Below are 26,379 nucleotides of genomic sequence, written 5' to 3' on the forward strand. Positions count from 1 at the left end.
CCATTGTATCTTCAGCTGGAGGAGATGGGAAGTGGGTGCTCCTGCTATCCTTCCAAAAAAATGCAGACTAAATCTTCCTATGACCACCTTCACACCCAGCCCAAGCCTCTCTATAATCTCATGGAAATAGAAGCAGCACAGCCTTTGAAGTCAAAGTGGGTTTGGCTCCTGGCTCTGCCCCAGATTAGCTGTGTGACTTTAGGAAAGTCACGTTACCTCTATTCCCCCATTTTCTCCTGCAAAATTACAGTACAAATAATAATAACTGGCATGTATTAAGGTGGCATGCCAGCTTATTATAATAATAATAGCTGGCATGTACTTTCTGTACACTAAGAAGTGACGTGATGTAGTGGTTGAGGTTCAGGTGTGAGACTCACAACACCTGGGTTCACATACTGGTTTGCTCCCTCCCCCAGGTGGGTAATCTTGGGCAAGTTACTTAACTTCTCTGTGCCTGAGTTTCCCTCCTGTAAGATGGAGTTAATAACAGTGTCTATCTTCCTTCATTACTATGAGGATTATGTGATGTAATAGATGTAAATGCTTTGAATAGCACTGGCACTTAGAGAGCACATGCTGAATTTACCTTATGTAATCATCACAATGTCATCTGATGTTAAGTACTTTTTATCCCAAAGAGGAAATGGCGTGTCAGAAAGGTGAAGCGACCTGCCCAAGGCTGCACAGCCAGCAAGTTGCAGGACTGGGATTTGAACCCTGATTTGGCTACTCAAAGTACAGGCTCTCACAGGGTCATGTGAACCTAGACAGTCCTAGGTAAATGACTGGCGTATGGTAGGTGTCAGTCACACCAAGGAACTCAGACTCCTGCCCAGCCTCAGCCCAGCCTGGGTGCAGCTCCTCGCCTCCCACTCCTGGGCCATGATGGGCTCTGAATCCTCTACAGCTTGAGTCCTGCATCACTGCATCAAGCAGAGCCCTCGCCAGCTTTGGAGAAAACCAAATGAGTTTAGCGTCAGGTCGGAGAAACGTCTCATTTTTATTAGCGTTAATCTAATATGTTGTCTTTCCTCGCTGAACTCTGAATAAGTTAATCAAGGACAGGCTGGATTTGTGTTTTCTTAATAACACTGCCTGATTCCAAAGGCTGTCTGCTGAGAGCCCTGGCCTCGGGGCTATGTTCTTATTTTCTCTTCCTTCTCTCTGCACTTCATAAAATATATAAGATTGCTGGATAAGGCATGGTGGGGGTGCAATTGGCATGGTATAGAAGAATGCCCACAAGCTTTGGAATTAAACAGACCTTGTTTTAAACCTTGGTTCTTCCACTATTGACCTATGTAAACTAGGGTAAGTGATTTCTTTCTGGATCTCAGTTTTGCCATCTCTGAAATGGAATAACAATCCCTAACTTACTGAGTTGTAGTAATTGAATGAGTCAATGAAACACATAACGTGGTCTAGCCTGTAATGATCATTCACTAGATATCAGCTAATATTACTACAAATAACAAGGACAGCAACTATTAAGTGACCTATTATTATAAGCCAGAGGATATTATAAGCATGTTACATATATCATTTCATTCAAATAATACATGAAAAGCAAATAGACAAGTGGTTGGTGCAAAGTAGGTACTCAAGAAATGTTAATTATTATTAGCGGTATTGATGACAGTATTTCATTGTTACAACAAATAAGAGACAACGTCATTTCTGTATCATCTACGCCACAAGGAATTCATATTCTATCAGGGGACGTGGACAAACATACACAATTGCCATTAATATAAGTGCCATGTCAGGGAGCATAGAGGAGGAACATTTGATCAAGTCTGTAAGGGGATCAGGGAAAATTTCTTGAAGATTAGCAAAGCTGAGACTTGGAGGAAGAGTAGAGCTAACCCTGTAAAGGTACTCCAGGCAGAGGGATAGTCATTCATTCGTTTATTCATCCAGTCATTCACCCATTCAACAAATAGGTGTTCAGCAACAGCACTGAGCCAGGTGCTGTCCTGGGTGCTGATAGAATACAGACAGGCAATAGCCCTGCCCTCCTGGAGCTGACAGTCCAGTAGAACAGGCTGATCTTAAACAAAGAGGCAAACACGTAAATGAGATGCTTTCAGATGGCGTTCAGTGTTATGATGAAAATAGAGTCGGGGAATGTGGTTGTGACTGGGTAGGAAGTGGGGTTATTTGAGTTAGGATGCTCTGGGACTGTCTCTATGGGAAAGTGAGGTTTGATTGAAGACTTGAAGGAAAGGAAGAAGGAAGCTGTGCAAACATCTGGGGAGATGGCATCCAAGATAGAAGGCACTGCATATACAGAGATCTTAAGGTAGAAACAGGCTTGGTGTGTTCAATGAACTGCAGGGACAGTGGGGCAGGGCATGATGAGGGGAGTGGGGTTATAAGATGAGGTTGGAGAGTTGGACTATGGGAGGGGTCTGGAATTTGTCCTAAGCATTATGGGGAGCATATCCCAAGGTGTAAGCTGGCAAGGACTTTGGGGCTTTCAAAGTCCAGAATGGAGTCTGGAGTGGCTGGGGTGCAGCACCTCACATCTCACCTACATCTATAAGATGATCCCCAGGGAGATCCCAGGAGCACTTCCTGAGTACCTCTAAGCACCTACTCAGTGCTAGGCTTTCATGACTCTTGTTTCGTTGAACTCTCAGGAGCATCCAGTAAAATCCCCATTTTACAGATTTCAAAACTGAGTCCTGAAAAGGTAAAACCATTTGCCTGGGCCACATGGCTGGTGGGGGTGGAGCTGGAATATGAATCCACATCCCCTGATCCATTCTGCCACCTCCAACATCTCCTTTGCCTCCCTGTGAACATTGGTTCTTGAAGAGGCAGAAGTCTAGGAAATTCCTAAGGGCAGAAAGATAGAGTCTTCTAGATGGTTCCAAGGCCAGGGGGAGGGGGAGACTGGGGCAGGAGAATGTGTTGCATTAATCCTGCTCCCTTCCACAGTAGGAGAAGGGTTTTTTATGAGTTGAATCACAGTAGAACACAAAGGCTAGTGAAGTTTTCCATCTGCCTTGATTGGTAGTTTATTCTCCCAAACCATCTGGCCCAGATTTCTGAAATGTCCATTTGTGTTAATCTCATGAATTGTAGGGGTTGTGGGTTCCTCCCTAGCATGCTGGTTGGATGGGTAGATGCCAGTGGACTCTAGGAGACAGCCTTAGAAAACTGAGTGTTCAGGCCAGATTTAAACTCCATTCCTGCTGCTGACCAGCTGCGCAGCTTTGAGCAAGTGTCTTCCCTTCTTCAAGCCTTGGTTTCCACATCTGTTAACTGGGCACAGGATCATAGGGGCCTTGTTTAAGCCCATGAAGTGCAGTGAAAATCAAATAAGGTGGTGCACTCATGAAGAAAAGCCTTTTTAGATTATAAATGGCTGAGAAAATGCAATGAAGTCTATCGAGGGCAATGGTGTCCCCTGGGATCCATCACCAAGGGATCCAGCAAGACGGACTGAGAGACAGTCTGGTGGAGCAGAAGCTCTGCCACTTATCTGTGTAATCTTGTGCTCTTGGTACCTCACTTTCCTCATCTTTAAAATGGGAATAAATAAAATATATCACCTAGAGTTGTGATGTTTCTACATATGTAAAGTGCTTGGAAACAGTACTGGTGCCTAGTAAGTACCCAATAAATGCTGACTGTTTTTATTTTCATGTATATTTAACAAGGACTGTGAAAGGCTGCAGGGGAGAGTCAGACTTTGACCTCTGATAGATGTGGAATTTAAATCCAAACTTGCCTGTTGACAAGCTGTGTGACCTTGGGCAAGCTGCTTCATCCCTCTGAGCTTCAATTTTCTCCTCTGTGCAATGGGGATGATAATGGAAGGCACTATTTATTTATAGCTACAACTATATGACAGCTGGTTCCTATTAAACACTGAAAACTGACAGCTGTTATTATATTGTTAGTATCTCCTCCCTTCTCCCCAACCCCTCAGTGTCCAGATGTTCCTCGCTCTTACCTCGCTCTTCCTCCTTCTCCCGGACAACTCTCCCCTTGAGGGCTCGGCTCCAGGCTCCACCGTAGTCGCCAAGCTTGGCTCTCTCATTCCCATCCTTGCCCTTGAACCAGGGTCCATACCTGCGAGCGATGCTCGAGGCTTCACCGGTGTCCCGGAAACCTCTGCCCAGATGCATGTCGCCTAAGAAGGGCAGCTCAGCACCCTCAGCCGGGCCTCCTGCGGCCGCGGGGTTCGCCTGGTTCCCCGAGACAGCGGGCTGGCCCACAAAGCCAGAGTGAAGGAAGACAAGGCTCCCGGCAGTCAGGTAGAGTGCCAGGAAAGTAAAGAAGCGCACAGGTTTCCGGCGGAAGTACCGCTGGAATTTGAACCAGAGCTTGGCCATAGCGGGATCATTCCGGACTGGCTCTCTGGGGCTTGGCTGGGGTGCTTGGGAGGGGATGGAAGGGGCTTGGTTTCCCAAGCTTTTCTTAGGGATGGAACACCTGGGGGTCCTCAGTCTCACTTTTCCCGAAAAAGTGATCACCAAGGCCAGAAGGGGAGGGCAAGTTCAATGCTTGGCTGAGGTCATGAGAAAGGATGGAGCTTACCAGCCCTCCCAAACTCAAGGTGAGCTTCTTTGCGCCAAGAAAGGGGTTTTGAGGCACAGAACACACATGAGTTGGTCCCATTTTCCTACATATTGTTCTTCACTTCAGAGTCTTCCCAAAGAACTGTGAGAATAGCAATCAGAGAAGGTTTCTGAGGGTTACCAGCAACTGCAGTTCACTTCTCACCCTTTATCTGCTCCTCAGGCCAATGGATCTGGGTTATTTCGCCAGGGGCCTTGTTTCTGGCCTCTTCCCCAGCTGAAGACCAAGCTTGGCCTTTCTACCTCATGGGAACAGAAGCTGGTGGGCTTCCATCCAGTCAGGATTCAGGGATGCCACCTGCAAAACAGCGGAGACACAGGCATGAGAAGCCCCTTCACCAAAGCACAGAACCCACAGGGTTCTTGAGCATCCTAGAGGGAAATGCAGAGGCCTGGAGAGGGAGGAAACCACCAATGGCATGAAAAGGCTTAAGAGCAGTGTCGGATAAAGAGCATCCCTGAGTCTTCCAGAACACTGCCTTTTTCTTGACACCAAACTGGGAATTTGGGGGCCTGGATCCTAGTGGGCCCTGATTTGGGGACAAACTTCATCTTGGACAAGCACAGGTTCTCATGGGCCAGTGGTTTGCTTTGCTCCATACTTACTATATATTTGTCAAATATACACTGATCCAAGGATTACCTTAAGTCCGAAAAGTACTTTCAAGGTCCTTGCTGGACTACCTGCTGAACCTGGGCAATTCTGAACCAAACCAGGTTCATTCATTTTTTTTTCCCCAACAAATAGTGAGACCTACTTTGTGTGAGGCACTGTCCTAGGTGCTGGAAATTAAGCTGTGAGCAGGAGAGGCAAAATCCCCTCTTTCACAGAGCTCACATTCTAGTGGGAAAAATAAAATCCATAGCCCCTCTCCTCTATCCAAAGAAGAAAAGGAAAAAGAAGGAAAATAGGGTTATTTAGCAGCATATTTGTCCATTCAGTGTTTATTGAGTGTCTACCATGTGCTCAGCTTTGTGCCCAGCCATCTACACTTGCTGTCTCCTTTATTCCTCCCAACATTCCTATGGGAGGTAACTATTTCCCTACCTTACAGATGAGGAAAAGGAGTTCACACAGCCGGTGAGTGATGGAGCTGGGATCTGAACCCACGACAGTCCAAATTGCAAATCACAGCTCTTAACCAGTGCCTCTTTGACTCTGCCTCTTTCCCACATAGTCTGGACATCACTTGAGAATTCAGAGACAGCTCCCCAAACAGTAGCCGATCCTCACAGCCTCCCAGTTACCAACAGCCTCCCAGTTACCTCCCAGTTACCAAAGGGTGAGACCCTCACCCTTTGTCAGGGTCTCCCAGATGTGGGTCTGAGAAACAACTGATTCAGAATCACCTGAGAGCCTGGTGAATATCGATTCCTGACCTTTCCAACCCCCAGCTGTAACCAGGTGCTCTCAGATAATGGTTATGAGCATGGAGGGTTGAGAACCACAGCTTTATGAGTAAATGTTCAGGATCATCAGTCAAGAGGAAAAATAGAATGTAAATGAGAAAACAGGAAACTCCATTTAGGCAATGCTTTTTCATATTTCCACCAGCAGGGGGCTCCATGACCATCTTAGCCAACGCCTGAGATTCCATAGTCAGTCAATGGAAGATACAAATTGTAACATACTCTCCTAATCCAGATAGTAGTGTCAGCATTTAACTGTGGTTTAAGGTAGTCCGCCAACTCATTTGTTCAAGAACTAAGTACTGAGCACATACTATGCACCAATCACCCTCGTAGGCACTTGGAATAAATAAGTGAACAAAACAGACAAAAATTCATGCCTTTGTAAAGTCAAACTATCCATCCGTCTGTCATCCAGCAGTCCACCTACCCATCCAGTCATTAAGCCAACCACCTATCCATGCATCCGTCCACCATTCATCTGTCTATCATTCAGCATCCACCCACCCATCCATTCATTAATCCATCTATCCATCCATCCATCTACCCATCCATCTGTCTGTCATCCAGCAGTCTACCTACCCACCCATTCATTAAGCCATCCATCTATCCATCTGTCTGTCATCCATCAGTCCACCTACTCACCCATTCATTAAGCCATGCATCCATCCATCCACCCATCCATCCATCCATCCATCCATCCATCCATCCATCCATCCATTTGTCTTCCAGCAGTTCACCTATCCATCTATTCATTGAGCCATCCATCCACCTACTATTCATCTATTCATTAATCTGTCCAACTATACATTCATTCATCTATTTATCTGAACTAAAGCAGCCCATCCATCCATCCAACTCTCTACCTATCCAGTCATCCACTCATTCTTTCATTTATTTAAAAACATATGCTGATTGCCTACTATGTGTGTGCTTGAGATGCAGGAATAAATAATTCACAGTCCCTGCTTTCAGAGAATTCAGAGTCAACTGAGGGAGAAAGCAATGTAAACAATTACTGTGCTAGACAGACAATGATAAATCCCATAGTAGATGTGTGTATAATATACAGCAGTCAATATTATAGTTAATGTTTACTGAACACTTAATACATGCCAGACATTCTTCTACACATATAAATACTCTCATTTAAACAGTTCTATGAGGGAGACGTGTATCTATTTTTACACAAGAGGGGAATGAGTATCAGAGAGATTAGGTAACTTGTTCAGGGTCACAGAGCTAGTAAGTGGCAGCAGGGTGGTAAACCCAATGCCACCTGATTTCAAAGCCTATATTCCTAACCATATGTCTATTCTGATCTTGTAACTCTTTGAAGATCTCACGACAACTATAGATATATGCCCAGAAAAAAAAGCCCTTGCACATAAGCTCCCAGAATTTGGCTTGAAATATTAGGGTGGGGGGGCCGGGCGCGGTGGCTCATGCCTGTAATCCTAGCACTTTGGGAGGCCGAGATGGGCGGATCACGAGGTCAGGAGACCGAGACTATCCTGGCTAACACGGTGAAACCCCGTCCCTACTAAAAATACAAAAAAAATTAGCCAGGCGTAGTGGTGGGCGGCTGTAGTCCCAGCTACTCGGGAGGCTGAGGCAGGAGAATGGTGTGAACCCAAGAGGCGGAGCTTTCAGTGAGCCAAGATAGCGCCACTGCACTCCAGCCTGGGTGATTGGGCTAGACGTCATCTCAGAAAAAACAAACAAACAACTGTACATATATATATATATATAAATATATTTTAGATATTATATTTATATATTTTATCTGCAACTGCCTGGGGGGACCATAGAGGGCTTCCCCAGGCAGGAGTCTTTAAGCCAGCAGGTCTTGCAAAAGGAGTCAAAATTCTCTGGGTGAAGGAGCAACAGAAGGTTAGCCCAGGGAAGAGGAACAGCCCACATAAGGGTGCATCACTGAGGGGGAAAAAACAAAGGAGCCTGGGGGACTGTGGGCTGGGAATATAGCCAAGCGGTGGGCAGGAGCCAGACCATGGGAAGCCTTGGATGCCAAGCTCAGGAGTCGGGACTATGTCTTAACAACGCACATGAGAATCCACTGACGTTTCATGGTCGTGCCAACACATGTGCCAGATGTTTCTGCCGCTGGGCTGGGATGAGAAAAAGCCAGCAGTCCTCGTGGGATGGGCAAGGGGACACCAGCCCTTCCAGAGGCACTCAGGCAAGAACAAAGGTGGATTCCACAGGCAAACAGACCTGGGTTCAAATCCTGCCTCTTCCATTCCCCCAGGTGAGTGACTGGGGCAAGACATCTCTTCTCAGCAAGACTCAGTTTCCTCACGTGTAAAGTGGCCTAAAGGATCTTGACTTCTCCCCTAAAAAGTATATTGCTGGAAGGACTGGATTAAACATTGTAGGAGGAATACCTGATGCACAGGAGATGCTCAAGATAAGTGCCACCCTCGCCCCCTCAGGGGCACATGTGAGACACTTGAAAGCCATTTGCCACCTCAGCACATTTGCTGTCGTGGAGACAGCAAAGTTTTCAGCTGTAGTGTTCCCTGTGGCTTTCTGCCTCTCTGAGGATATTTCTGGGTCTAGTCCTTTTTCATTGTTCCCTCTTCATTCTTTCATATTCCAACACATCTCTTCTCTAAGTGGGTGCCAAATGGGCTTTAAGAGGATAATGAGCTCATTAGGGGCTGGCAGGGAACAGAAAGAGACTGAGGCATGGGTGATGTGGAAAGTGAAGGAGATCTGCTGGAGGGATGTGGAGGGGGGCTGTGCCCACACCCCACTTTCAGAGCTCCCTTTCCTCCTGGGGAGGGAAGGTGCTGAACTGAGCCACTCCACAGCATCTTGCCGGTGCTAGCAGGAGGCGGGGGCTTACCCGGAGGAAGAGCCCCCTGGAATCTGAGCCCCATGGAGGTGATAAGGCTATTTGGTACATAGGAGGGTCCCAAGAAACACTGGTAGAGAAAAATAAGTAAAAAGAGTCAGGTTTATCCTCCCAGGGCTCAAACGTACAACCATGGCTTCACACACTGGCCAAAACACTCAGGTGACAGCCTTGGAGAACTGTAAATCCAGGGCTCTGTGGAGGCAGCATCTTGTGTTACTCAGCACTGGGTGGTTCTGGGGTTCAGGGGTTCCGAGATTCAGCTGAGCCATAGCCCCATGTCCTCAAAGGTATCCCAGACTCCCCTGCCTCCCACATCCATCTGTCATTCTCTCCCTCCTGCTGCTCTCTCCGTCTCTATCTCTCCAAGTCTCTAGTCTATCTGTCATTGTGTCTCTTTCTGCTATCTCTCTCCAGACAGAAATTCTGCCTCAAAGGGAATGGGGAAATGAAACTAACTAATTTGTTGAATACCTACTATATGCTGGACACTGTGTTTGAAGGTTTTATATTACGTTCTCCCATATCCTCCCTCTGGGATAGCTGCAAGGCAGGTGTGATGTTTCTTCCCAATCCACAGATGATGTGTCTACAACCCTGGGTGAGATGAGATGGGGGCTGTTGGCCTTCAGCAAGTCACTTCTCTCTGTCTCCATTTGTTCATAGCACGTTGAGGATCATAATTGTATTAACATCCCCTCCTGTCACTCACTTACAGGTGTGAGGTCCAGACAGGGCCCTTCATCTGTCTGAGCTGCCATCTTCTCTCTATAAAGTTAAGTAAACCATAGAACGTCCCTCCCAGAGGTGTGGGGAGGATTCGATGAGACAATCCCCAGGGCTGGCTATCACGACTTCATCCCCTTTTATTTTACATGACACATCTGTGAGCCTCAGTTTCCCCATCTGTTAAATGTGGTGGACAACCTCTACTCTGCCTCCCTCCCAGGGCTGGCGTGAGTTTCCACAGGGAGGAGGCTGAGAGGCCCCCTTTTTGGGAGTGGCAGCATTCGGTTACTGCAGTTCATGTTTCCAGCAGGAGCCTCAAAGTGTCTAAACACAGCCTATTTTTAGCACCAGAATGAGGCTATGGTGTTGAGCTGCCAACTTGTAGATGGGCGGGAGAGAGCTGCCCTGCAGGGGAAAGAAAAACAGAGGCATAGCCTGCCCTGTGGTTCCTTACCTCCCCTGGGAATAAAAGGGTGCCTCCCCCTTCCAGGTTCTAGAGGCTAGAGTCGGTCAGAATGGAAGCCTGTGAGGCTGGGTAGGGGGCTGACTCCCTCTCTACAACCCCCAGCACCTGATTTGGGGGGCAGAGGTAGTTTGGAGGGACTGGGCAGACCCAGCGGCCAACTGACCCCAGACCACCCAAGCTTCACCAAGAAATAGTTACTGATACACCAGGTTCACGAAGGTTTGATTTCTTAAGAGTTCTGGGTAGGAGATTCATCTGGGAAGTTTCCAAGAAAGTGGGGAGCCCAGGTAAAATTTCAGTCTTGTTCTAATAATAAAAATATCAGAAGTCACTGGTGTTTGTTGAGCACTTACTATGTGCCAGTCATCTTATTCCCATTATGCCTTTTAATCCCCACTATCATTCTTTGAGGTGGTCATTAACTTCTTTGAGCATCAGTTTCCCCATCAATAGGGTGATGATGTAATATAATTTATCTCCTACGGTTAGTGTAAGAACTAAATAAGTCAATATATACAAATGTATCATATCATATCTATATATATTAGGTGAAAATGCTACATCTTATAATAATTTCTGGAGAATACATGTGGTTTTGCCTGTTCAGTGCCCCTTCGTTCTGATACAAGGACTCCATTTTCTTTCATGGAATTTCTCCCTCATTAATTCTCAGCTCATGTGGCTTGGGTAGAATGGATTCCTCTTGCCAGTTGCTGCAGACATTCCCATACCTCTCTCCTGATGCATGTATATAAGAATTAATGTAGGATGCATATATACCTAGGAGTGAAAGCACTAGTTTGTTTGTTTGTTTTGTATGAGCATCTTATGATTATCCTAAAAGATGCCAGTTTTTTTTTCCAAGATTGCTGTAGTCATAACTTCTCCAGTACAGTTTGAGCATTCCTGTTGCTCCAAATCCACACCAACACTTAATGTTGTCAGCCCTTTTCTTTTTGGTTGGTTTGGTAGATCTGTAACAGATGCTGTACGTGCCCCACCCACCCACCACATTCAGTTAAATTCTGAATGCTTATCTGGTTGTCTGAGAGGTTTCTCCAGCACCTTGAATGATTTTGTGCAGGGAAGGCATGTGAGAATATTAACATTTGGAAGCAGCTGCAACAAATGACTGATGGGAGTTGGTGTATAAATGCCCCAGCTTCCTTGCTCCTCAGCTGGAATAACTCTGAAGTGTATATTTCTCCAGTGGGACTTAACCTCAACCACCCTTTGGAATAGATGACTCGATAACACACCCTTTATTGATTTCTTCCCTTCCCTGTCTAACTCCCCCACTCAGGGAAGGACAGGAGTAAGTGTGCTCTTCATTTCCTAAATGAACTACTTATCAGTGGTATTTATTTCTTGGAATAGTTGATTCTTTAGAATAGGAATCAATGTGGTTTATTCATAGCATATCAATGGTATCATATCAATGGTTTTTCAACCTTTTCCTTATCATTAGACATGTAAAATATTTCCAGTCTTCCCTCTCTTATAAATAAGTAATGCTATGATAAACATCCTGTATGTAAATCTTTATACAGATCCCTGGAAGGCAATATAGGACCTTTTAACAATGATGAGACATTGGCATATTATACCCACTTTACAGATGAGGAAGCTAAGGTTCACAGAGATTAGGTAACTTTCCCAGGCACACAAAAAGTGGAGCATGAATTCAAGTGCAAAACTGAGCCTCAGTGTCATGATGCCATGGCGGACACTATGCAGACCAGAAAGGCAGCTATTCCCTCTCTTAACCACTGATCCCTCAGTTGAATCCAAGCCTTGATGAAAGGAACCTTTCTGAGCCTGAAGATATGGACGGCCATGCCTTAAACACTTCTCCAGGTAGATAACTCCCAATTCCTTTAATCAAAGTTCTTTCTCACCCTTCTTGCTGGAGGACCAGTCATTTGGCAAGTGAAAGACTTAATGAAACGGCCTGAGAAGAAATGCCATTATAAATGCCAAATCCTTTCACTCATTGTCTTAGAAATCCAGAATTTACTAACCCAACTAACCCTAGGGAAGGCTTTTGCACCCCGTACAGTGGTAGACCCCCTCTGGGACACACCCTTCCATTCGTGGGTGTGCTGTAGTCTAGTGATTCCATCGTGCTTGTGATGGACACATTGTGGTTCTGCATATCTTTGATGCAACAATTCTGCAGAATCTTTGATACAACATTCCCACTTTTTTGATCAGGAAGCATGTACACACCAGGAAAGCGTCACCAGTTCCTAGGCACACCCGTATGTTGCCCTCTGCACTCGCTCACCCCACCTCCAGAAAGAATCCCCTGGGTCCCCACACTTCCCTCTGTCCCCAGGAAGGAAACTCACTCAGCATTACTCTGTGCTCAGAGCCTGCCAACCATGTCCATTTTCATTTATCTTCCCCAAAACTCAAGAAAATAAATGAGAAGGCAAAGTGCCATTAGCTTAATGGCCTTTAACACCCAGCCATCTGCCATGATGTAATTAAATAAAAAAATCAGAGGGAGCATATGGTATCCATTATAAATAAATATTAAAATTTTGTTTTTCTGGGTAATGACTGTAGTGCCTCTTGCTCCATGGGCAATCTTTACAGCCATCTTCGCTTGTTGCAGGGAGTCAGGCTGGGCCACTGTGGACAGGAATGGCCACGGAGAGGAAACGTGGAAAGGGTTCAGGGCCAGAGTCACACACTCCTGCATCCTCAGGGTCATGGTGGCTGTGTGATCTTCAGCAAGGGGCCTCTCTGCTACTTAGTTTTCTCACCTGCAAAATAGGGCCAATCCACCTGCCTCACTGGGAAGGCAGGAGGGTTAAATGGGCTACTGTTTTTAAAACACATAGCATCGTAATAACAATATGGGCTAGTATTTATTGAGCACCACCTATGTGACAGACACTGTCTAGAGAGTAACTTGTAATCCTTACAACAGGCCTATAAGAAAGGTTCCACTTGTTTGCTCCGTTTTACAGATGAGGAAATCAGAGCAGTTAAGTCATCTGTGCCGCGTCACACAGCTAGGAAGTGGTGGAACAGGCTTCCAGCCCAGGGAGTCTGGCTCTGGGGCCTGCACTCTTAACCGTATGCTAAACCTGTCATGACAGTTTCTTGGTAGATAATTATTCTCTGCCACAACTTTGGCCAACTAAACAAAACATTTACCTCTTCTCATGACAACACCCTTTGCCCAGACTTCAGAAAAAGATAAAGATTCAATGAGTTGGTGCAATGATTGATGACTACCTAAGGTAGGTGTGGAGGATACATTTTGGGGAGTCTGTCTAGTGTGTGACACCCACCCCTTGCTTACAGAGGCAGACCCCAGGCGCTGTGTTTGCAGCATATTACCCTTCCCACTGGCATTGCTGGTGGATAATAGGTAGGCTCAGATCTAAAACGGGTCAATCCATTCTTGGCCTCAGAAATATGGAGTTGGGATTTGAGACATTCACATCTTTGCTGATCACTTAGACTATGGACCTGTAGCCTCAGGAGCTGTCACCAGATGCCCAAAGAAAGAGCAAAAGTTAAGTCTGCAAAGAGAAGAAGGAGAAGAAAGTAGCTGAGCAGAGAAGAGACACTGAACCGAGACAAAGAAGAGACAAAGGACCTGAGAAAGCCTTGGGTCCTTGATCTTGTAGGACCAAGCCTTCCAGGGTTATAGACAGCACTGAATGAGAAAACTTTTCATTTGTCTTTTCTTACTATGGTGCTAGGTACATACACCAAAAGGGCTCAATAAGCTACAGTTAGTCTTCAAAGGGCAACTCATAAAACAAAACTTACTCTTACCATACGATCCAGCAATCGTGCTCATGGGAATCTACCCAAAGGAATATGTACATCCAGACAGTGGAGTATTATTCAGGGCTAACTGACATGGAGGAAACTTAAATGCATATTACCAAGTGAAAGAAGCCAATCTGAAAAAGCTACACACTGTACGATTCCAAAGATATGATATTCTGGAAAAGGCAAAACTATGGAGACAATAAAAAGATCAGTGGTTGCTGAGGGCTAGAGGGAGGGTGAGTAGGTAGAGTATAGGATTTTTAGGACAGTGAAACTGCTCTGTATGATACTATAGTGGTGGACACATGTCATTATACATTTGTCCAAACCCACAGAAAGTATAACACCAAGAGTGAGCACTAATGGACACTGGGGACTTGGGTGATAATGATGTGTCAGTGTAGGTTCATTCACTGTAACAAATGGACCACTCTGGTGTGGGATGTTGATGGAGGGGCAGGCTGTTGGAGGAAGGTCTGGGGTTATATGGGAACTTTCTGTACTTGCCGCTCAATTTTGCTATGAACCTAAAATGGCTTTTTAAAAGTCTATTTAAAAAGGGGGGACAATCATATATTTGAAAATGCAGGCCGGGTGCGGTGGCTCAAGCCTGTAATCCCAGCACTTTGGGAGGCCGAGACGGGCGGATCATGAGGTCAGGAGATTGAGACCATCCTGGCTAACACGGTGAAACCCTGTCTCTACTAAAAAATACAAAAAAACTAGCCGGGCGAGGTGGCGGGCGCCTGTAGTCCCAGCTACTCGGGAGGCTGAGGCAGGAGAAAGGCCTGAACCCGGGAGGCGGAGCTTGCAGTGAGCTGAGATCCGGCCACTGCACTCCAGCCTGGGCGACAGAGCAAGACTCCGTCTCAAAAAAAAAAAAAAAAAAAAAAAAAAAATGCAGAGACCCACTGAGGTATATGTCAATGAAATATCCAAACTGTGGGCTCCGGAGAAGAGGCCATGTTGTAGGAAGGGTCAGGGGTTGGAGAGGGATGAAGAGGTGAACTGACAGTCTCCCTTGTCCAGTGGTTTGGTGAAGGGGCCCCAAGGCGCAGGTCACCCAGTCCACTGGCCAACCCATGAGGCAGCTGGCAGCCCTTCTCCAAGCGCAGATCACTTTCTTCCCCAAGAGGGACTTCTGAAGGGACTTCTAAATCCCTATCATTAAGCCATCTGGAGTGATCCTTCTCCTCCAGAAGCTGCTGTGTCTTGGGTCAATTAGTGCACATTTGCATCGAGTTCCTTAATAGGCTGCTAATTGTCTGGGGGAGATAATGGATGACTCTGCTGGTTCTGGGCAGAGTGTTTACCCACGGGGCAGACCTACAGGGAATGGCAGAGAACAGGCAGGAAGGCAGGAGGGAGGAGATAGGGTGGACTGGGATAGGATGAAAGGGAATGGCGGGGAGTAAGCTATCATTGACTCACATGCAGTAAGGAGAAATGTTATTTTGTGAACCTTTGCTTCGGTTGTGTGTGTGCCTCACAATGTCAAATGCATTTCTCACTGTGGGGTCACTGAAATAATTGGAAAGTCCTGGCAATGGAGAATAGGAGGAAGCTGTGTGTGGTAGAGTGGTTCCCAAAGGCCCCTCTCAGAAGGGATTTGAGCTGAGATCTGCAAAATGACAAGGAGACAGTCATGGGAGGATCCGGGGCAATAATGTCCCAGGCAGCGGGAGACACCATGCAGAGACTGGGAGGTGGAAAAGGGTCGGTGGGGGTCCATCCCACCAGGACTTATGGTTTCTGCTCAGGACTGTTCTTGAACTGAGTGTGACCAGAGCCCGTCTCCTTAATAATACAGTGAGGACATTCCTGTCCCAGTGGGATGTGATCACTTCTCAGAGGCTGAGCTGAAAAATGCTTGTTGATTGCTGGAGCTTAGAAAAGTCCAAGGTCCAGGTGCTTGGCAGGGCTTGTGGGAGGCACTAGAATTTCTTTCTGGCTGGGGCTCAGGGGAATGTGGCCCTCAAAGCCTAAAATATTTACCTTCTGGCCTTTTACAGAAAGTATTTGCTGGCCCTTAATTTTCATCAGCAATGGAAGCTGATACAGAGTTTTTGGGGGAAGGGGCTTAGGACCACTGAAGCAGTTCAGTTCACCCTGTCCTCTTCAGAGCTCAAAGGCCACTCTCCGGTCACTCAGCTTCTTCCTTACAGCAAGTGACAGAGCTACAAGAAGCCTGGAGATCCAATACCTAGTGAAACAGCCTTCCTTTACATAAGGGGAAACTGAGGCTCGGAGAAACTTGAATGAAATAACCTCTGTCCATATAAAATGTCTCGCATAGTCCTGGACCCAAGTAAGTGCTCAATACTTTTTAGCTGTTATCAAGATTATGATTATGATAGCATAGAATCCTAGAGTTCAAAAGGCCCTTAGACACCAACTAGTTCAGGTCTGATGTTTTACATATGAGGAACCCGGGGGTTCACAGAGGCTGGAGGAGTGGCCCAGAGTCACAGCCAGGCCAGGGCTGAGCTGGTTCCTGCCCTGCAAGTTTCTTCCCAGAGCACACGCTGCTCCCTGGCAGCCCTCATCGCTCCCAGCCACAAACACAAGCAAATTGCCGTTTGCTGGTTCCACACTGACCACGGTGGATTGAACTCTAATTTAGGAATGGTGACAGCACCCATTAGCAACCCCTCTCCAGAGAGGAACTTTCCACCAAGAGTGAAAAACAACTGGCGTCCCCACCCCCAAATCACCCAAGTCCAATCTTTCTGTCCAAGCCAGTGTGTGTGTGTGTGTCTGCGGGGGTGGTGGTGAGGTGGTCTCTGTGATCCCCAGCCCACCTCTACAGGTTCAAATTCTCTTCCCCCTAGGAGAACCTTGTGCCCTTGGAGGGGTTGCCAGCACCTACCGCCGGCTCTGAGCAGGACTGAGAGGTGGGCTCACAGCCTTCAAAGCAGTAGGGAGGACTCTTCATGACCTCCAGGTCAGCTTCCTCACTGACATGTGGGGTAACTGAGGTCTAAAGTGGAGTTGGAGGGTGACTCTATCCACACCCAGTTTTCCTGCATCCCAGCCTTCAGCCTTGGCACCCTCCTGGGATGGAAGAAAAATGGATAAACACCTTTTGTTGCATGCCTACTATGCGCCAGGCCCTTCCATGTACCCTGTGCCATTGCCTCTCCCCAGGGTCTCTGCTTGGTAGGTTGGGTTTAATCTCACTTTACAGATGAGACAAGCAAGGCCTGGAGAGGTCAGTCACCTTCCCGAAGGGCAGAGCTGGTGAGTGGCAGAACAAGACTCAACCCAGGCCTGTCTGACTCCAGACCCTTCATCCTAACCTCTACGTGGCACTGTCTTCTGTGGAAGTGCCACCCTCTGACCTCTGACCTCGGGGCCTCCTGTCTGTGGGGCAAGTGGGGTGATTCAGAGGCCTTCTGTACAAGAGAGCCTCTCTCCTCTGAATGCTCAGAGCCGGCACAGAAGGCGCGGGGGTTCCCAAGCCTTCAGTGGCCCAGGGAGTTCTGTTGGCATCCAACAGAGAGATGTCCCCTCACATGCAAGCAACGAGTGCCAGAAACTGACTGACCCTTCCATTCATGAAGACATCACCTGGACACCATTGTACCACAGAGAAGATGGCAGGAGTCCACACACGTGTGCAGAGACTCACGCATGCTGGAAGTGTGCACAGCCCCATGCCTGTCATCCCCCTCACCCCCAGCACACACACAGAGTTAACCAGCCCTATTGGTCCATATTTGTTTATAACACATGGTGGGAATCCTTATTTCCACTTCATGAGTGAGAAACAGCAGACACCATGGGACCTGCGTGAGAAACATGGTTAGTCTTGGAGCTAAAACTAGAAACTGGATCGTCTCATTCTGACCAAAGGTGGTTTCTTCATCCCCTGGGATTGTCAAAAGAATAAAGCAGCACATGTCTTGAAAAGTCACGACCAGAGTTCCTCATCATCAGTGACACTGACACTTTGGATTGGGTAATTTGTTGGAGGGAGCTGTTCTGTGCATTGTAGGGTGGTTGGCAATATCCCTGGCCTGCACCTAACAGAGGAGAGAACCGGAACACTGCCCGTGGACCCATCTGAGTCCAGGCTTACAAAGTTTTGGTACCAGATTCTAGAGCTCCTCTCTAAGATTTTTATCCTAGCTCTCCATCATAAGATTCTATTGTGAGGTTCCGCGCTAGGGTCCCCAACTTCTAGCACTCTATGCTGGGATATTAGGGTCCGTTCTGTGCAAGGAAAAGAAAAACTATACCAAAAGGAGGAAAAAGTTATGCTGGAAGCTGAGTCAGGCAAGAAACTGCCTCTCCTTTTGTTCCTTAAGCAGATAGCTACAGATAAAAGGTAAAATATCTCCACAGGTAGCTACCTGATGTTTACCTTATCTTATGTAAAGCACTGATTTACTGAGTTGGAGACAAATAATGTAATTTATTCTTCTGCCTGCTTCTTTTCTCTTGCAACCTGGGGCTTTAGTAATGTGACCATACCCTCTTTCCCCTCCAGCTTGCTTTTCTCCTTTAAATACTGAAGCCCTCAAAGTCATCTCTGGGGAAACGCACAGACCTCTCTTCTGGGTATATCCTTAACCCTGGCAAAATGAACTTTTAAACTGATTGAGACCTGTCTCAGATAGTTTTTGCTTTACAGTTTCAATGTTGGTGGGCTCTCCAATTCTGAAATTTTGTTCTGAGCTCCTAAGATATCATCTCCTCCCATGTCAAGGTTGAAATTCTCTCCAGGAGACAGTCATGCCTCGCTGCCTTCCAGTGACCAGGATGAAAGACGCGCCCATGAATTATATATTTCAAGTCATCTCTAAATTGCCTGGCAATTACAGAACAGCAAGGTCAGGTGCCGGGAGCAGAACCTCCCCTTCGGCAGAGAAAGACAGATGGATGGAAACATATCGATTTACAGAAAGATGTTACCTCTTGGAGGTAGGTTTGGGAGTGATTTATTTTTTCATTTTGCAGATCTGTATTTTTGTTTTCCATAATTAACTGTGATTTAAAGAAAGAGATAGAGCGTGAGTTTTGATATCAGTTAGACTTGGGTTGGAATCTTGGCTCGTCACTTAACAGCAGTGAGAAGCTGAGGAAACCACCTAATCCCTCTGAGCCTTAGTTCCTTGCCCATAAAATGGGATGAGACTATGACAGGCAAAGCATCTGGGTATTGACAGAGTTAGCTGCAGTAATTGTTTAAAATGCTTACCATGGGGCCAGGTGATTCCCAGGCCTCAGCACAACCACAGTTATTGTTATTTGCACTTTTGTATCAACAGGGGCAGCTATGGCTTGGTGAAAGGTGAGTTCTGGAATGCGTAAGAGTCCTCCTCCAGCTCTATTACTTTGTAACTCAAGACCTTGGCAAGGCTTAAGCCCAGGAATCTGAGGTTGCAGTGAGCTATGATCATGCCATCGCACTCTAGCCTGGGGAACAGAGTGAGACCCTGTCTCTAAAAACAAATAAACAAAAAACCCTGAACAATCGCATGTCACCTCTCTGAGCCTCCATTTTCCCAACTTGTAAATGGGTGCCATCATGCCACCTCTCAGGGTCCCTGACAGGCATCTAGTCATCTAGTCCCCGTCGGTATCCCTTACTCTTCTTATCCCAGGCCAGAGGGCTGACAGGCACAGAGTAAGGTGGAACAGGCACAGAAGTTAGAACTGGGGCAGTCTTGTATCTCTTAATTTATTTGGGATTCTTTTAAAAGAGAGTCCTCACCAGCCCCAACATTAATAGGTCTTTGCTGTCATGATGTCTTTAAATTTAGATGAACACCCCACACACAAACACGCATCCGCCCACACAGCCCCAGGAATAAATCCGCCCGGGTGGGAGGGAGGAAGGTCTGTCTGGTTGCATCCCAGGGAGGAAGAGCGAGGCACGAGGGTTGGAATAGGATGCTGACGGCTGCAGCATGTCAGGTTCCTGAGGGGACAGGGAAGCTCCTTTCAGTCCTCATAAGTAGCACAGGACACCCTCTGCCCCTGGCAGTGCACAGGGAGTCTAGACAGGCTAGTCCCATGAAGAGGTCAACCAGATGACCACTAAGGTTCATGGGCTTGAGTCCGGACTCCCCTGCAGGACAGGCTGGGCGTCCTGAGTGACATTTGCAGCCTCTCTGAGCTGGGTTTCCCCATCTGTAGAGGAAGCGGTTGCAGGGCCATTTTCATAGGCTCACAACCTGCACTGTGTGGTCCCACAGGACCCACACTCAGAAGGCCTGCTGTGCTCAATTTAAAGCTCTGCTGTCGCTGTCTTGAAATTCTTAATAATTTTTGAAAAAGGAGCCCCACATTTTCATTTTGCCCTGCACCCTGCAAATTATGTAGTGGGTGCTGGGTGATTGTGAAAGTTGGAGGAGGCTCATGCTGTGGTCTCAAACATCCCTTTTTCCTGTCCCCACCTTTTAACCTCATTCTAATGATGTGTAGCCTGGAGCAATTGGACTGAGCTTTCTCTTCCTTTGGCTCCTGCTTAGTAAAACACAAAAATAAAAACTACCTTAAAATTTCTTCTGATTCCTACTTACTGCTCCCTCCCTCGACATTCAAACTACAGCTCATCCATTCATTCAACAAACATTCATTGAGTGACAGCCACTTGGCAAGCCAAGGTTTGTCCCACGGGCGTGACCTGAGCCAAGGGATCTATCTACAGTGAGAGTATCCTGCACAGACCGCACAAATGCATCACCTCTGAGGAAAATTTCTCCCTCCTTGGCTGAAAAGACCTCTATGCTAATCAGTGGGAGCGAAATATTCTCCACTGTGGGGGCAGCATGTTTTTATATCTTCAGTTAAGAAACATGTATTGAGTACCTATTGTATGTCAGGTGCTGGTGCTGTGAATACATCCACGATGACATGGCCCCTGCCATCAGGAAAATGACAATCTTATATTTTAGCTCATAAAATCTTGGGGTCTGTCTTAATTTCAAGCACAATCAATCCCAATTTTACTTGTTGGGCTTCCAGAACCTTGAAATATACAATTTATTTTCTTTTTTTTAATTTTTTTTTTTTTGAGATGGAGTTTTTCTCTGTCACCCAGGCTGGAGTGCAATGGTGTGACCTTGGCTCGCCGCCACCTCTGCTTCCCAGGTTCAAGAGATTCTCCTGCCTCAACCTCCTGAGTAGCTGGGATTACAGGCATCCGCCACCACGCCCCGCTAATTTTTTGTATTTGAAATGCATCATTTCTAATGTTCACCATGACTCTATAAGGTGAGTGCTATTCTCCCCATTATTCAAATGAGAAACTGAGGCTCAGATAGGTCCAGTGACTTGCCCAAGGTGACACAGGTCATAAGTGGTAGAGCTGGAATTTCAGCCTAGGGCTGTGTGGCTCCAGAGGGATTTTAGTGACACCACTGTTTCTGGTACCGAAGTTTACCTCCCCAAAGGAAACATGTACTCCTTGGAGCCAGGTCTTCCCCTCTCCTTTATGGCTAGCTCATTGCCAAGTCCTGGATGATCGTCTGGATCAAGCCATTCCTGAAGGAATCTCAAGTACAATTGCCAATCCCACCAGACAGAAGGGAGGCCTCACACAGCAAGTTGGTCTTTAAAGTCTCCTGAATCAGAGAGAAGACCCTCCAAGCCAGAGAAAGCTACTGGCCATTAGCCACGTAGTTGCTGCAGTTTTATGTCCCATATGGAATCTGGTTTGGCCTTTTGGTTTGATCCAATCGGGCAACTCATTGCTACAGTGTGATGCTCAGGGGCTGCATAGAGCAGGAGTTCTCAAACTGGAGCGAGCTTGGAAATCCTTTAGGGGGCTTGTTAAAATACAGGCTCTGCACCCCCTGCCCTTCATCCCCCACAGAAAGTTCCTGACACAGCAGGACTCCGGTGCGGCCTGAAAATGTGCGTTTCTAACAGGCTTCCAGTTGAGGTTGATGCTGCTGGTCCAGGCACTAGAGTGTAAAAACCTTCTGTCCAGACAATTAGAACAGCCCATGTGAAAGTGATTAGAGGAGGCTGGAAAAAAAAAACAAAAACAAAAACAAAAAAACTCAGAATTTGATCCTCGGTGAGGGGACAGGTGGACCTTGACTTAAAGGCCAGCCTACTACTAGTGCCCATGAGACACCAGGTGTGTCCCAGGATCTTTCCGGGCCTCAGATTGCACATGTTAAGTGGACAGTATCTCCTTCAGAGGTTGTGAGAATTCAATGAGAATGAATGTCTTATCATAACTACCACAAACTCCGACTCAGAGGGTGCTTTCTACATAGGTGGTTGTGAGTTGAATTTTTGTCTTCCCAAATCCATACGTGGACATCCTAACTGCCAGTACCCCAGAGTGTGACCTTCTTTGGAGACAGTCTCTTCACAGGGGTAATCCAGTTAAAATTAGGTCACTGGGGTGTGCTTTAATCTAACATGACAGGTAGCCTATGAGTATTGTTGCTATTACTGTGAATAGAAGAATAATACCACTGTTTAAAGTTTCTAAGAAGTTGTAGGATCCATAGTATAGGCCTTGGCTTACATGTAAAAATAAGCAGACAAAGAATATTGAGGCCCCGTCAGCATGTAAATGTCAAATGATTCAGCCATAGTTTACATCTTGACAGATGTGTGTGACTAAGGAGAAGGTGGTAAAGTATCTGATGTATAGTGCATAGCAAGGAACAGTCCTGTCATGATTTGAAGGGTCAGGCAAATGCCTAGAAGCAAGCCAACGTTTCACCATGCAGAGAGATTCGATGGGGCTGGTAGGTCGATGAATGAGTGACTGATACTTTTTATTAGGGGTTGTGCTTTTCAGATCTGGTCACCATGGATGCTAGTCACCACCATGCCCTTTCATAGGTGTCCTTACAAAAGGAGGAAATCGGGACAGATACATCCAGAGAGAAGACGCTATGAAGACACACAGAAGACAGCCATCTATGCCAAGGAGAGGGGTGGGAAGCAAATCCTTTCCACAAAGACCTCAGAGGAACCAACCCTGCTGACACCTTAATTTTGGACTTCCAGCTTCCAGAACTGTGAGATAATAAATTTTGGTTGTTAAAGCTACTCAGCATGTGGTGTTTTGTTACAGCAACCCTGGCAAACTGATACACCAGTGCTCTGCACAGGACCTCAACACTTCCTTTTTCTTTTCTTTTTTTTTTAATGAGAGAGAATTTATATGTGGCATGGTAAAAGCAAGTGCACAGGAAGTGACCCACCCAGATCAAGACTCTGAACATTCCCCTGGCTCCTAGAGGCTCTCTGCTGTCCCCTCTCAGCAAATCACCCTCCCCAGGGGCCATCACTTTTCTAACTTCTATCACCATAGGTTAGCTTTGTACATTCTTGAGGCTCTTATTATTATTTTAGAAACGGGGTCTCACTATTTGCCCAGGCTAGTCTTGAACTCCTGAGCTCAAGTGTGATCCTCCCATCCTAGCCTCCCAAAATGCTGGGATTACAGGTGTGAGCTACCACGCCCAGCCATTGAGCCTCATAAATGGCTGAACAATGTTGAACAAAGGAAGCTGGCCCCTTACATTTAAACTCATTTGTGCCATGACAGGCACTATAATTATCTTCATTTTACAGGTGTAGAATCAGAAGCCCAGAGAGCTTCAGTAACTTGCCCAAGGTCACACAGCTAGGGTGTAGTAGGCAGAGCCAGGATTTGACTGGGTAAATCTGGCTGCACTCACTATAGTTACTGCTTTTAAATACACAGCAAGTGCCCAGTAACTATAATCATGGCAACTTCTAACAAGCAGTAGCTCTCACTCTGGGCCAGGCACCATGCCAGCTCTCTCCACATTACTTCATCTAACTCTCACACCAGTCCTATTTAGTATTTTAAAAATATATCTATATAAAATAATACACATAATATATATTACATATATACACATACTAAATTTTCTATACCTCATAATATTACCAGTGAGAAATACTAATACAAGCCCCATTTAACAGAAGAGTAAACTGAGGCTCAGAGCACTGAATAAGGGATGCAAGGTGATAGACTCAGCAAGTGGCAGAGCTGGGATGGCTTGCAGAACTCGTGCTTATGACTGACATCAGCTGCCTCCTGCCAGCTGCTGCTAAGAGCAGCACCAGGACCACAGATCTCAACAACCCGTGCTTTAATTAAAATCACAATGAGATGCCACCACACACCTGATTTTTTCCAGTCCCCTCTAATCACTTTCACTTGGGCTGTTCTAATTGTCTAGACAGGAGGTTTTTAAACTCCAGTACACACACATTGTACTGGAATGGCTCAGATAAAAAAACAAAAACCAAAAACTAATGCCAAGTGCTGGAGAGGATGTGGAGCAACTGGAACTCCCACCCATCCATAGTGGGAATGCAAAAGATATACTGCCACTTTGGAAAGCAGCTTGACCATTCCTTAAAAAGTTAAATGTCCATTCCTAGGTATTTCCCCAAGAGAAATGAAAACCCACGCTCGGGCAAAAACCTGTATGCAAATATTTATAGGAACTTTATTCGTAATTGCCAAAAATGAAAGCAACCAAATGGTGAATGAACAAACTGAGGTGCCTCCATACAACAGAGTACTACTCAGCCATGAAAAGGAATCAGCTACTGATGACACAGCAGCACTGATAAACCTCAAAGACATTATGCATTATGCCGAGTGAAAGAAGCCAGACTCAAAGCCTATTATGATTCAATTTATATGACACTCTAGTAATGGCAGAGAAAAAAGACAACACAAAACAGATCAGTGGTTGCCAGGGGTGAGAGATGAGAGAGGGATTGACCACAGAGGGGCAAAGAGGAATTGTTGAGGGTGATGGAACGTTTGTTCATCTTGATTGCAGTAGAGGTTACATGGTTGTACACATTTGTGAAAACTTGCTAAACTGTACACTAAAATGGGTGCATTTTACTGTAGGTAAACGATAATACAAAACGTTAAAGAAAATTTAACAATAGGCCGGGGGCAGTGGCTCATGTCTGTAATCCCAGCACTTTGGGAGGCTGAGGCGGGCAGATCACGAGGTCAGGAGATCGAGACCATACTAGCTAACATGGTGAAACTCCGTCTCTACAAAAAACACAAAAAATTAGCCAAGCATGGTGGCGGGCGCCTGTAGTCCCAGCTACTCGGGAGGCTGAGGCAGGAGAATGGCGTGAACCCGGGAGGTGGAGCTTGCAGTGAGCTGAGATCATGCCACTGCACTCTAGCCTGGGCGACACAGCAAGACTCCATCTCAAAAAAAAAAAAAAAAAAAAAAAAAAAAGAAAGAAAAGAAAAAGAAAATGTAACAATAACCCACTGTGCTTTTTTCCTCCTATGCTGGCTGCTTCCCTGAAGGAAGGGGATGCTTCCAAGAGGATTAACACCTGCTCACTTATCCTAGGCGCCTGAAAGATTCACCTGGAGGCAGGGGACGGCTCAGTGGGGGCAGGGATTGCTCCCAGGAACACCTGGGTTCCCACACAACCCTCATGCCATTGCCTGCTTTGCTCCCAGAGCAGTAACATTGGGGTTATTTTTGCTCTGAGAAGTACCAGCCACTGGGTTTTTTCTCTGCAGGCAACCATCACCCCCTGCTGTGTTTACATAAAAACACATTTGCACAGGGTTTTGTTTTTACATTTGCCTCAGCGGCCTGGATCCTATTAAACCGAGGGGAGGCCTGATTATCTGGCTGGAAGCAGCTGACGGAGAAAGCAGGTTGGAAGAGGGTGGTGCGGGCACATGCTTCCTCTCTTTTAGTCTGTGGAATCCTGGGGTCTCTGTGCAGAGGTCACGGAAGTGCTCATGGGGCTCATGTGTGCATGTCCCAGCATTTCTCAGCCTCTGCACCACTGACATTTTGGGCCAGATGCTTCTTTGATGAGGGGAACCGTCCTGTGCTGTGCATTGCAGGATGTTTAGCATTCCTGTCCCCTGCGTGCTGGTAACACCCACCAGTCGTGACAAGCAAACCTGTCTCTAGACATTGCCAAATGTCTCTTTGGGCAGGGGAGGAATTGTCCCCTGTGAAGAATCACCTGCTTATAAAAAGAAAGCTGATGCCTGCTCAGCTCAGGGTCCCCCTCCCTTCCAAGACCACCATCAGCACTCTGAAGGGAGGGGCCAGTCTGTCTCTCTCACCTCTGTGTCCCTGGCTCCTACCACAGTGACCGACACATTTCATTTTAGAAGCTCAAGGAGGCGGGGCATGGTGGTTCACACCTATAATCCGAGCCTTTTGGGAGGCCGAGTCAGGAGGATTGCTTGAAGCCCAGAGTTCTAGGCCAAACCTGGGCAACAAAGCAAGACCCCATCTCTGCAAAAAAACCCCACATGTTTTAAAGTTACTCAGGTGCAGTGGCATGCACCTGTAGTCCTAGCTACTCATAAGACTGAGGCAGAGGGATCCTTTGAGGTGGAAGGCTGCAGTGAGCTATGCTTGTGCCACTGCACTCGAGCCTGGGCAACAGAGCAAGACCCTATCTCTAAAAAATGAAAAAAAAATTAAAAATTAGGAGTTCAAAGACATTTTGTGGGATGAGCAAACACTGGC

The 26,379-nt window shown here is 46.5% G+C and overlaps 1 protein-coding gene and 1 long non-coding RNA gene across 3 annotated transcripts in view; one reads left to right on the forward strand and one right to left on the reverse strand.

Moving 5' to 3' along the window:
* The window catches only part of LOC105497663 (WSC domain containing 2), a 59,545-nt gene extending 54,784 nt beyond the window's left edge, over positions 1 to 4,761 (reverse strand). For both annotated transcript variants that reach the window (XM_071071182.1, XM_071071181.1), the window contains exon 1: positions 3,968 to 4,761. In XM_071071182.1, the coding sequence (XP_070927283.1) occupies positions 3,968 to 4,349 (382 nt within the window). In that variant the 5' untranslated portion in view covers positions 4,350 to 4,761. The remainder of the gene's footprint in view (positions 1 to 3,967) is intronic.
* LOC139356659 (uncharacterized) lies at positions 848 to 4,896 on the forward strand. The gene is made up of 3 exons (XR_011608872.1): positions 848 to 983; positions 4,078 to 4,271; positions 4,759 to 4,896. It is a non-coding gene; the product is annotated as an uncharacterized lncRNA (long non-coding RNA).
* The last annotated feature ends 21,483 nt before the right edge of the window (positions 4,897 to 26,379 follow it).

This window comes from Macaca nemestrina, chromosome 10, assembly GCF_043159975.1.
Source record: "Macaca nemestrina isolate mMacNem1 chromosome 10, mMacNem.hap1, whole genome shotgun sequence".
In the NCBI taxonomy this organism is placed as follows: domain Eukaryota; kingdom Metazoa; phylum Chordata; class Mammalia; order Primates; family Cercopithecidae; genus Macaca; species Macaca nemestrina.